Source organism: Planococcus citri, chromosome 5 (assembly GCF_950023065.1).
Source record: "Planococcus citri chromosome 5, ihPlaCitr1.1, whole genome shotgun sequence".
NCBI lineage: Eukaryota > Metazoa > Arthropoda > Insecta > Hemiptera > Pseudococcidae > Planococcus > Planococcus citri.
Window position 1 is genome coordinate 57,332,097 of NC_088681.1, and position 12,143 is coordinate 57,344,239.

At 34.0% G+C, this 12,143-nt stretch overlaps 1 protein-coding gene and 1 long non-coding RNA gene across 2 annotated transcripts; both read left to right on the forward strand.

Moving 5' to 3' along the window:
* The first annotated feature begins 4,763 nt into the window (after positions 1 to 4,763).
* On the forward strand, positions 4,764 to 6,579 carry LOC135848651 (uncharacterized). Its single transcript, XR_010559404.1, has 2 exons — positions 4,764 to 5,398; positions 5,691 to 6,579. It is a non-coding gene; the product is annotated as an uncharacterized LOC135848651 (long non-coding RNA).
* A 503-nt stretch (positions 6,580 to 7,082) lies between these two features.
* Positions 7,083 to 8,678, forward strand: LOC135847559 (uncharacterized). Its single transcript, XM_065367121.1, has 2 exons — positions 7,083 to 7,322; positions 7,416 to 8,678. The coding sequence occupies exons 1-2, from the start codon at positions 7,245 to 7,247 to the stop codon at positions 8,220 to 8,222; spliced, it is 885 nt and encodes a 294-aa protein (XP_065223193.1). The 5' UTR covers positions 7,083 to 7,244; the 3' UTR covers positions 8,223 to 8,678.
* Positions 8,679 to 12,143: the final 3,465 nt, after the last annotated feature.

A 12,143-nucleotide genomic window follows, 5' to 3' on the forward strand; every position in this document is an offset into this window, starting at 1 on the left:
TTCCTCAATGCTACACACCATTCGCAAAATTGCTTTCATCGTTCGCACGATGTTGGATCTATCTTTTGGGAGCAAAACCTTCCATGAAAGAGATTAAAATTCAGCGTTCTGCAAACAGCAATGACGTCAATTCTCTACCCATCGACGTCTCTTCGTCATCCGAATTATCTGAGCTATTTTCTTCCGATATTTTTTCCGATCCTGAACCGCCTTTACGCCTGTTTACCAAGATATTGAATTTGCCAGAGAAAACCGTCGTCAATTCGAAGAAACAGTTACAAAATTTCTTACAAAAGTGGGCGGTTGAGAAAATTATTCCATTTCCTCGAGTATACATCTCATATGCTGAAGCTGTTTTTAAAGTTTTACATATTGAATCCACCCTCAATAATTTGAATCGAGATTTGGATGAAATTAAACGTGTATTGAATAATTCTACTTGAGATTATAATCATAATGATTTAGATGAATAATGTATCGTCCAATTATTTTCATGGAATAATTAATAGGTTTATGAATCTGTATAGGTATTATGTTTATGTACCTATGATAATTCCTGTAATATGTACCTCTAATACCTATATAAAAATTGAGTTGAAAATTTATTAAATGCAACTAATTGAATTTCAGAAATGTCCGGATCTGATCAGCTGATCAGATCCAATCATTTTCCCCAGGTTTGGGATCTGGGAATGTTCAGATCCAACATAATCTAGTGACCTGGTCCGAAGTGATCTGATCTGATCACATGGTTAGGTGTAAAAAACATCAAAATAACATCCAGAAAATTGTCCGGATCTAATCTGATCTCTGTCTAGGTAAAGAATCTGATCAAACCCTACCAGATCTAATCAGACCAAACGAATGCATATGATTTGATAATATTAGACCTAAACAAGTCAGTGGCGTAGCCAAGATGCTCTTACAGATGAAAATTGAAAATAAAAACCATACACAAGGATGATTTTTTCGTTTTTTCAACCCAATTTTTCAAAAAAAAAATTCACTCTCGTTTTGCTCGAACAGTAATTTTACCCTTATTTTCATTTTGAAAAATCATAAAAAGTATACATACCTATATTATGCGGGGTTTTCAGAAAATGACTTCAAATTTCAATTTTTCTTACCGTAAAATGAAATCTAGTTTTGTCCCTTCTTGGCAAACTCCATGGCTACGCCACTGAAACAAATCGACCAGAGTCCAAGGAATGTTCCGATGTGATCTAATAACGACCTGATCAAGTCAAACTCAATCGAATCCAATCCAACCCGATTAGATCTGATTATACATATTTCGTGAAATTGAATAAAATCCGCCGAATACTCGGATATGGTTCGATTTAATCATGATCTGGTGAAACAGGCCTGATCAAACTTACGAGTTATCAGATTTAAAGCAACCAAACCTTTGATCTACTCAGGTTCGATTGAGTACCTACATCTAGTCAAATTGACATCTTGTAAGCAATCAAGTGATCGACACAGTATTCAAGAAATGTCCAGATATAATCTAATCTGATCTAATAACTTTCATCTGATCAAACGGTTTGATTAAACTGAATCAGATACATTATAATCCACGGCAAAATTTTGATCCGATTCTGGTCAGATCTGATTGGATTTAGTAAAATACCTATATGAATAAGCCTGGCCATGAATCATAAAAAGTGCAATACCACAGTGGAATATTGACTTGGAGAGCAGATTCACAGTCACAATGCCTACTCAAGGGAAAATCATCAAGCAAGTGTTGATGGTACTTTTTTTTTTTTAGTGTGCATAGCACACTATTAGTTTCGGTCTGAAAGTGGAAAAATTCTTTGGAACGAATGTTCTCTTAGGTGGATGGGCCGATTTTTTTAAAATTTTTGTAGGCAGATGTGGTCTAACATGAGGCATGGAACGCCGTAATTATAATTGCAATTACTCAATTAGCTTCTTGAGTAATTGCAATTAATTACGAAAATTTGTACCGAAAAAAGAATAAAAAGGGGAAAAGGGCCATATCAAAAGGAAAGCCGACAAAAGCAAAGCCGACGTTAGTTAAATTTCGAAATTTATGTAACACCACAGGGGTTCTATAATCTTTTCTATTGTTCAATTTTCGAATTTATTTTTCAAAATTGAACAAAGGAAAAGATTTTATCAAAAGTGAAGCCGAACCCTTGCGGTGTTATCTTTATCAAAGGGAAGCCGACATCCCTTTTAAAATGTAACACTGCAGGTGTCCTAAAATATTCTTATCTACAGTGTTATCTTTCCCTTTGTTCAATTTAAAACATTTCTCTATTGTTCAATTTTGAGAAAGGGTTTTAGAACACCTGCAGGTGTTTCATTTACACACATTCAGTACCTAGACAATGAAAGCAGGTGGCTACCCTTAGTAGTCAAATCCCACCAGTCATTTGCACTTTGGCTGTGGTCCAGAGAAGTTCTATCCGTGTCACGTTATACTTTCCAGCCTTTGGTATTGTGCTTTGCATTCGATGTAGCATAGTGCTTTAAAGCTTTCGTATTCGCGTAGTGCTTTTTTAATAGCGTTGTGCTTTTTTTTCAAAATCACGTTTTTTTAAATCACGTTGTTTTTTTTATAATCGTGTTGCGTTTTTTTTTTTTGAAATCGCGGTGTGCTTTTTTTTCTGAAATCGTGTTGTGGTTTTTTTTCAAAATCGCGTTGTGCTTTTTTTCAAAATCGCGTTTTTTTTAATTAAGTTTTTTTTTTTATAATCGTGTTGTGCTTTTTTTTTTCGAAATCGCGGTGTGCTTTTTTTTCTGAAATCGCGTTGTGGTTTTTTTTCAAAATCGCGTTGTGCTTTTTTTAAAAAAATCTCATTGTGCTTTTTTTTGAAATCTCAATGTGCTTTTTTTTTCTGAAATCACGTTGTGCTTTTTTTCAAAATCGCGTTTTTTTCAATCACATTGTTTTTTTCATAACCTTGTTGTGCTTTTTTTTCTAAATCTTGGTGTGCTTTTTTTTGAAATCTTGTTGTGCTTTTTTTTTGAAATCGTGTTGTGCTTTTTTTTTGAAATCGCGTTGTGCTTTTTTTTAAAATTGCGTGGTGCTTTTTTTTTGAAATCGCGTTCTGCTTTTTTTGTAATTGCATTGTGCTTTTTTTTCAAAATTGCGTTGTGCTTTTTTTTCAAAATTGCGTTGTGCCTTTTTTCTGAAATCGCGTTTTTTAAAAATCAGATTGTGCTTTTTTTTTGAAATCGCGTTGTGCTTATTTTTCCAAAATTGTGTGGTGCTTTTTTTTGAAATCAGTGCTTTTTTTCAAAATTGTGTTGTGCTTTTTTTTCAAAATTGTGTTGTGCTTTTTTTTTGAAATCGCGTTGTTTTTTTTTCAAAATTCTATACAACAAAAGCAGGTGGCTACCCTTGGTAATCAAATCTCAACTGTCATTTGTGCTTTGGCTGTGCTCTAGAGAAGTTCCATCCGCATCCCGTTATACATTCTAAGCTTTCGGTATTGTGCTGTGCTTTCAATATCGCGTTGTCCGTTTGATATCACGTTCAAAATCGCGTTGTGCTTTTTTCAAAGTTGTGCTTTATTTTCAAAATCTTGTGTGCTTTTCTTCAAAATCGCGTTTTTTTATCACGTCTTTTTTTCATAATCGCGTTGTGCTTTTTTTTTTATCAAAATCGCGGTGTGGTTTTTTTTTGAAATCACACTGTGCTTTTTTTCTGAAAATGCGTGGTGCTTTATTTAAAAAATCGCGTTGCTTTTTTTGTAATCTCGTGTTTATTTTCCAAAATCGAGTAGTGCTTCTTTTTCAAATTCCTGATGTGTTTTTTTTTGATATCTTTGTGCTTTTTTTTGAAATCGCATTGTGCTTTTTTTTTGAAATCGCGTTGTGCTTTTTTTTGATGTCGTGCTTTTTTTTCTGAAATCGCGTTGTGCTTTTTTTGATATCGTGTTGTGCTTTTTTTGGATATCACGTTGTGCTTTTTTTCTCAATCGCGTTTTTCCCTATGATTGCGTTGGGCTTTTTTTTCAAAATCGCGTTGTGCTTTTTTTCAAAATCATCATTGTTTTTTTGCAAAATCGAGTTGTGAAAATCTTGTTGTTTTTTTTCATAATCACATTGTATGTACTTTTCTTTCCAAAATAACGTTGTGCTTTTTTTCAAAATCGCATTGTGTTTTCTTTCCAAAATCGCGTTTTTTTCCAAAATCACGTTTTTTTTTCATAATCGCGTTGTGCTTTTTTGTTCGCGTTGTGTTTTTTTGCAAAATTGTGTTGTGCTTTTTTTTCTAAATCTTGTTTTTTTTCATAATCGCATTGTACTTTTCTTTCCAAAATCGCGTTGTGCTTTTTTTTCAAAATCACGTAATTCTTTTGTTTTTTCTAATCACGTGCTTTTTTTTCAAAATCGCATTGTGTTTTCTTTCCAAAATCGCGTTTTTTTTCATAATCGCGTTGTGCTTTTTTGTTGAAATTGCGTCGTTCTGCTTTTTTTTTCAAAATCGCGTTGTTTTTTTTGAAATTGCGTTGTGCTTATTTTTCATAATTGCGTTCTGCTTTTTTTCCGAAATCGCGTTGTGCTTTTTTTTTAAAATTGCGTTGTGCTTTTATCACAAAATCGCGTTGTGCTTCTTTTCAAAATTGAGTTGCGCGGTTTTTTCAGAATTTTGTTGGGCTTTTTCCAAAATTGTGTTGTTTTTTTTTCAAAATCCCGTTGTTTTACTTTCAAAATTGCGTTGTGCTTCTTTTTCAAAATTGCGTAGTGTGTGCTTTTTTTAAAAGATCGCGTTGTGCTTTTTTTCCAAACTGCGTTTTTCTTTTTTTTCATGAGTTTTTTTTTTGAAATTTCATTGTGCTTTCAAAATCATAATTGCGTTCTGCTTTCAAAATCCTAATCGTTTTTTTTCAAATTTGCGTTGCTTTTTTTTTGAAAATCGCAGCTGTCTAGTTTTTTTTTGAATTTAACAAGTCAATTGAAATTTTGAAAGTTTCTGAATAGGACATATGGTGGGTAAATTGGAAATGAATCTATAAAATCTTGTTCGCCAATTGAATTGGAACTACTCTGATGTTATCACATCCAATCTTTCTCCCCTATGAGGTCTTCCAAAAAATCTACTTGTTAAATAGTAGGAACGTGAAGGGAAAGTTTGGCAGACCATTTTTTCCTCAAGCAGAAAAACATCCCCGTAAATTTTCAAATGTTTTTTGAAGTTCACCGTTTGACGGAACAAAAACAAAACAAAATATGCAAATAAAATGTATCGTAAATTTCTCTAGGCGGTGAATACACCAGCTGAATTTGACAAAACTAGAGTATCGCGGTTAACAAAAAACCAAATTTTCATTTCATTTGATGAAGAAGCAAACCGCAGATGAAAACTATGATCATGGAATTCAACGTATCGTACAAAGTTGTGCTTTTCTTCGCAGCAGTAAGTACTATACCTATGCAGGATTTCAGCTACGTACTTTACTTTGGAGCCTATATTAAATTTTCAGATTTTCCACTTTTCAAAAAAGATCACTAAAACGTAAAACTTACACGATAGGATTAAATTTTATGCTATGAATGGTAAAACGTAATTTTAGGCGATCTCTTCGTTAAAATTAATCTGCAATTAGAAATAAGGCACAAAATTGATCAAACGAAATTATATTTAAGTCTACATCTGGTGGCTCGTTTAATTTTTCCACTCTCACGCACCTCAACTTGAATAATTTCAGATTATGCTGATTGGTTCCTCACCTGGATATGCTTCAAATTCCTTATATACACTTACGACAGCAACCTACGTCCCAGACTCTCTGAATGATCACCCCAACTATAAACCTCCACCACATTCAGAGTCGCAAAGAATTCTTTCCCCTGGAACTCAAAATTATGAAGGAAGCACAGAATGTGTTCCAATACGTCCGAGTGTCATAATAAATACGTTACCAGAAATTCTATCATTTGATATATTCTCGCAAGCTGATCCTTTCAATTACTTTCTCGTTAAAACAAAGAAATTATCTGATGATAAAGTTCGAAGTATTCAGTATCAAGTGGTTTTTGCGTTAGATTGGAAAAAACTTCCTCAATGCTACACACCATTCGCTAAATTACTATCATCGTTCTTACGATGTTGGGTCTTTCTTTTAGATGCAAAACCATTCATCAAAGAAATTAAAATTCAGCGTTCTACGAACATCACCAATGGTTTCAATTCTCTACCTAATGACGTCTCTTCATCGTCCGAATTATCTGAGCTGTTTTCTTCCAATATTTTTTCCGATCCTGAACCACCTATTCGGCTGTTTACCAAGATATTGGATATGCAAGAGAGAACGGTGGTCAACTCGAAGAACCAGTTACAAAATTTCGTACAGAAGTGGGCGGATGAGAGAATAATTCCATTTCCTCGGGTATACATCTCCTATGCTGATGCTGTTTTTAGATTTTTGCATACTGAATCCGCCATTAAAAATTTGAAACTAGATTTGGACGAAATTAAACGTATAGGTATTAAATAATTTAACTCGACATTGTAATTGTAATGTTTTGGTTGAATGGTGTAGGTACCTATCTTCCAATATATAGTTCCATAGAAATATAATGTGAAAGTATACTTGATCTGTGCTCAAAAATTATTAAAAGCATCTATAATTGAATTGGAGAAAATCCAGATCTGATCACACTTGATCAGATTCAATCATTTTCCCCAGGTTTCGGATCTACGTATGAATGTTCGGATCTAATGTGATACCCAATGATCTGGCCAATCAATGATCTGATCACATAGTTGGATATCCAGATCTGATCACACTTGATCAGATTCGGATCACATAGTTAGATTAGTGAAAAAGCCATTGTTAATAACGAGGAGTCTTAGGTACTTTTTTTTCAACTCTTGAGAATATGACTTGACTTTGAAATGAATCTGTAAAATTTTGTTCGCCAGTTGAATTGGAATGACTCAGATGTGATCAGATGCAACCTTTCTCTTCAATGAGGTCTTCCAAAAAGATCTATACTTCAGAAATAGGTAGGTACTTGAAAGGAAAGTTTGGCAGACCATTTGTTTCCGAGCACAGAAAAACATACTTACATGTACGAGTACCAACCTATAAATTTTCAAACACCTTTTGAAGTTCACCGTTGCACGTTGAGAGAAAAACAAAAATACATAAATGGATTAAATCATAAATTTTTCTAGTCGATGAATACAATAGCCGAATGTGACATACCTAAGTATCGCGGTAAACAGAAAACTAATTTTTATTTCATTTGATGAAACGATGAGAAGCAAGCAGCAGATGAAAGTTATGATCATGGGATTCGATGTTACATTCAAATCTGTACTTTTCTTCGGAGCAGTAAGTACCTGTATAAAATACCGAATGCTAAAAAGTTATCTCTTTCCTTACGCACCTCAACACTAATCAACGAATTTCTTTAAATAATTACAGATTGTGGTGATTGGTTTCCCACCTGGATATGCTTCAACTTCCACTTCGTCACTTTCGACACCTGCTCCTCTGAAAGACTCCTCCAATAATAACTCTCCACCGTATTCAATGTTGCACTTACTTTCCCCTGGAACTCAAAATTATGAAGTAAACACAGAATGTGTTCCAATACGTCCCAGTTTCGTAATAGATTCGTTACCAAAAATTCTATCGTTAGATATATTCTCGCAAGCCGATCCTTTTAATTACTTTCTCACCAGAACAAAGAAATTAACTGATGATGAAGTTCGAAGAATTCATTATGAAGTGCATTTTGCTTTAAAAATGAAAAAACTTCACCAGTGCTACACGCCGTTCGCTAAATTACTATACTCGTTTTCACTATGTTGGGTCTTTCTTTTGAATGCTAAACCATTCATCAAAGAAATTAAAATTCAGCGTTCTGCAAACATCGATGGTTTCAATTCTCTTCCTAACGAGGTCTCTTCGTCGTCCGAATTATCTGAGCTGTTTTCTTCCGATATTTTTTCCGATCCTGAACCTCCTCTAAGTCTGTTTACCAAGATATTGAATATGCAAGAGAGAACAGTTGTCAACTCGAAGAACCAGTTACAAAATTTCATGCAGAAGTGGGCGGATAAGAAAATTATTCCATTTCCTCGGGTATACATTTCGTATGCTGATGCTGTTTTTAGATTTTTGCGTACTGAATCCGTTCTTGAAAATTTGAAACTAGATTTGGATGAAATTAAACGTATAATGAATAATTCTATTCAAGATTATAATCATAATGATCCAGATGAATGATATACCTATCGTCCAATATTTTCATAGAATAGTTGTTATAGTGTTATGAACCTGTATACCTAAGTGTATAATATGTACCTACAGGTTGCGCAGAAATATCGTGAACCCCTAAAAAAGTTTTCTGCTGAATAAAACTTTCTTTGGGGTTCATGATATTTTTGTGCACCCTGCACCTATGATAATTCCTATAGTACATATTTAGGGCGTCCAAAAATATCATGTACCTACCCCAAAGAAAATTATTCATTAAATGATCAACTGAAAACATTTGGCAGAAAACTTTTTTAGGGGTACACGATATTTCTGCGCACCCTGTACATCAGCACCTAAACCTATATTTTAAATTAAGTCGTTATAATAGTTACTTGAACTTGAGAAATCGAATAAAAATTTAAGAATCATTGAGATATATTACCCTGCATAAAAATACTGAATGTTGACTCATTAAAAAACTATGTAATTGAATTTGAGAAATGTTCATCATATCTGATAAAACCTCTGATCAGATCCAATTTTCCTTGAGTTTGGTATCTGGGAATGTTGGGATCTAATATAATATCAGTGATCTGGTCAATCAATGATCTGATCACATGGTTGGGTCTGAAAAAAATCAAAATTACACCTACGAAAAATCTGGGTCTAATCTGATCTTCAACTAGGCAAATGAAAGAATTTGATCAAACCAATACAAGGTCTAATCCAACCAAAATGACAACTTGAATATGATCAAACATGATTAGACCTAAACAAGTCAGTGGTCTAGCCAAGAGGCAAGTTGGAGCGATTACCCCTCCATACAGATCAAAATTGAAAATAAAAAACATAAGTAAACAAGGGTGGTTTTTCATTCGTTGAATCCAATTTTTTGAAAAATTTTTACTCTTTGTTTTGCTTGAGCAGATTTTATATTTTGGGGTCTCAGAAAATTACTTCAAATTTCAAATTTTCCTGTCCCAAACATGTAGATTTGCCCCTCCTTGGCAAAATCCTGGCTATACTACTGAAACAAATCGACTTGCATTCAGGGAATGTTCTGATGTGATCTGATCAATAGGCTATCAAACATTTTTGATCAAAGTCAAAATCAATTAGATCCAATCCAACCAAAGTTTTGATCTGATTAGGTCTGATTATATTTTCATCAAATTGAATCGAATCCGCTGAATGCCTACTTGGATCTGACCTGATTTGATCATGATCTGACCAAACAAGTCTGATCAAACTTCATCAGAATGAATGCAAACCAAACTTTGATCTACTCAGATCTGAATAAGGATGATACCTATAAGTACATATCTAGTCAAATTGAAACCTTGTGAGGAATTCAAATAATAGAACCAGGATCCAATCCAAGGAACGCCAAGATATACCTACCTAATCTTATCTGATCTAATAATCTTCTAATCAAACAGTTTGATCAAATTCAGGGGACGGTAAACGAGACAGTGTTAATGATGAGGGGTCTTTAGGTAATCTGTTTTGAATTCAAAAAGTAAATTAAAATTTTGAAAAATGTATACTGAATTCACTCTTTTTTCAAATATTGTGAACTTGACATAACTCCGAAATGAATCTGCAAAATCTTGTTCGCCAGTTGTATAAGAACTGCTTAGATGTGATCAGATCTAATCTAATCTCCCTATCTACTTGTTAAATAGGTAGGCAGACCATTTTTTCCTAAAGCAGAAAAACATCCATGTAAATTTTCAAGTATCTTTTGAAGTTCACCGTTTGCAGAACAACAACCACAAAAAATACGCAAATAGATAAAATGTATCGTAAATTTCTCTAGTCGATGAAAACGCCGTGTCAGCTGAATTTGACATATCTAGGTACCTAAGTATCGCGGTAAACAAAACAATAAATTTTCACATAACTTCATTTGATGAAATGATGAGAAGCAAGCAGCAGGTGAAAGCTATGATCATGGGATTCAACGTTTTGTACAAAGCTATTTTTTTATTCGCAGCAGTAAGTACCTAAGATACTAACTAATTCCCAGAGGTTATCTCATTTTACTTTTACAAAATGAATGCCATGAAAATATAACTAATTTTTGGGAGCTGACATATGTCGTCGGGTAGACAGTAAGGCAAAAAATTGTTTCGCCACCAGATAGGGAAAACTTTCTCCCTACCTACTCTGCCAAGTTAGAACCAATTTTGCTAAACTTGTTTTTCCTCGTCACGGACCTCAACACTAATCAACAAATTTCTTCAAAAACTTTCAGATTACAGTGATTGGTTTCCCTCCAGGATACGCTTCAACTTCCACTTCGACACTTTCGACAATAAAATACATCCCTCCTTCTTTGAAAGATCACCCGAACTATCAAAAGGCACCATTTTCAGAGATGAAGAAATTTCTTCCCCCTGGAACTCAAAATTATGAATTTAACACAGAATGTGTTCCAATACGTCCGACTTGGATTATAAATACGTTACCAAAAATTCTATCATTTGATTTATTCTCGCAAGCTGATCCTTTCAATTACTTTCTCGCCAGAACAAAGGAATTAACTGATGATGAAGTTCGAAAGATTCATAGTCAAGTGGATTTTGCTTTAGATTGGAAAAAAATTCCTCAATGCTACACACCGTTCGCCAAATTGCTATCATCGTTTGTACGGTGTTGGGCTTTCCTATTGGAAGCAAAACCTTTCATCAAAGAAATTAAAATTCAACGTTCCGCAAACATCAATGATTTCAATTCTCTACCTGAAGATGTGTCTTCGTCGTCCGAATTATCGGAGCTGTTTTCTTCCGATATTTTTTCCGATCCTGAACCTCCTTTTCGGCTGTTTACCAAGATATTGAATATGCAAGAGAAAACAGTTGTCAGCTCGAAGAACCAGTTACAAAATTTCTTACGGAAGTGGGAGGATGAAAGAATTATTCCATTTCCTCAGGTATACATCTCGTATGCAGATGCTGTTTTTGATTTTTTACGCACTGAATCCGCCCTTAAAAATTTGAGACGAGATATGGATGCAATTAAACTTGCATTAAATAATTCTAATCAAGATTATAATCGTAATGTGCCGGATGTATGATGTATCATTCAATATTTTTCATAGAATAAATAGGTTCATCAAACTGTGTACGTATGTGTGTACCAATGTACCCACCTACAATCATTCCTGATTTCCTGGAGTATCTAGGAGTGTATTTCAAAATATGCTTACACTAGTAACTTGAACTTGAGAAATTATTAAGTAGGTACCTACCTGATAAACAGTTATGATTATGATTCATTGAAATAAATGTATTATGTACCTAAAAATAAATGATTTTGGTTCAAAAATTATTAAAAGCATACAAAAAGGAAAGTAATCGTTCGTGATTCAAAAAATTAACATTGAAAGATGCCTAATCTGGTTTGGCATTAGTTTGGCCTTCTTAGAGCATCATTCCATGCTGAATAAAATAAAATAAAGCAAAAATGTGCACAATTTGATCAAAATTTAAATTTTCAATTCACATTTGTGTCTTGTGAAGAAAATGAAATCAGGAAACGTGATTTTTAGTTACCTTTTTGCTATATTTGTTCTCTCATTAAAAATAAATGCAGTACACCTATTTTTTTCATCATTTTTCACACATTTTTTAAAGAGCAAAGTGTGAGAGCGAAAATGCCCCTGTTGACAATTTTGCTAGCAGGATGCTAGCGTAGTGTGCTAGCATCACTGGCACCCTTTTTTCCACCTTTGCCAGCATGCTATGCTAGCACACATATGCTCGCATCAGCATTTTAGCTTCACTCTATTGTGACAGCTGCATTATAACACTGAGCATGATGCTAGCACATTGCTAGCATTGTCTTCTCTTGTAATTTACTTTGCCTATTGACAATTTCAAGATGAAAAAAAGCTAGCAAAATGCTAGCACCGTGTGCTAGTACAATGTGCTAGCATCTCTGGGA

What these genes read in the sequence shown, in the direction of transcription:
- LOC135847559 (XM_065367121.1), top strand. Translation starts at nt 7,245, where the DNA reads ATGAGAAGCAAGCAGCAGATGAAAGTTATGATCATGGGATTCGATGTT. An exon ending in CTGTACTTTTCTTCGGAGCA is followed by an intron (nt 7,323 to 7,415) that starts GTAAGTACCTGT and finishes AAATAATTACAG; the next exon opens with ATTGTGGTGATTGGTTTCCC.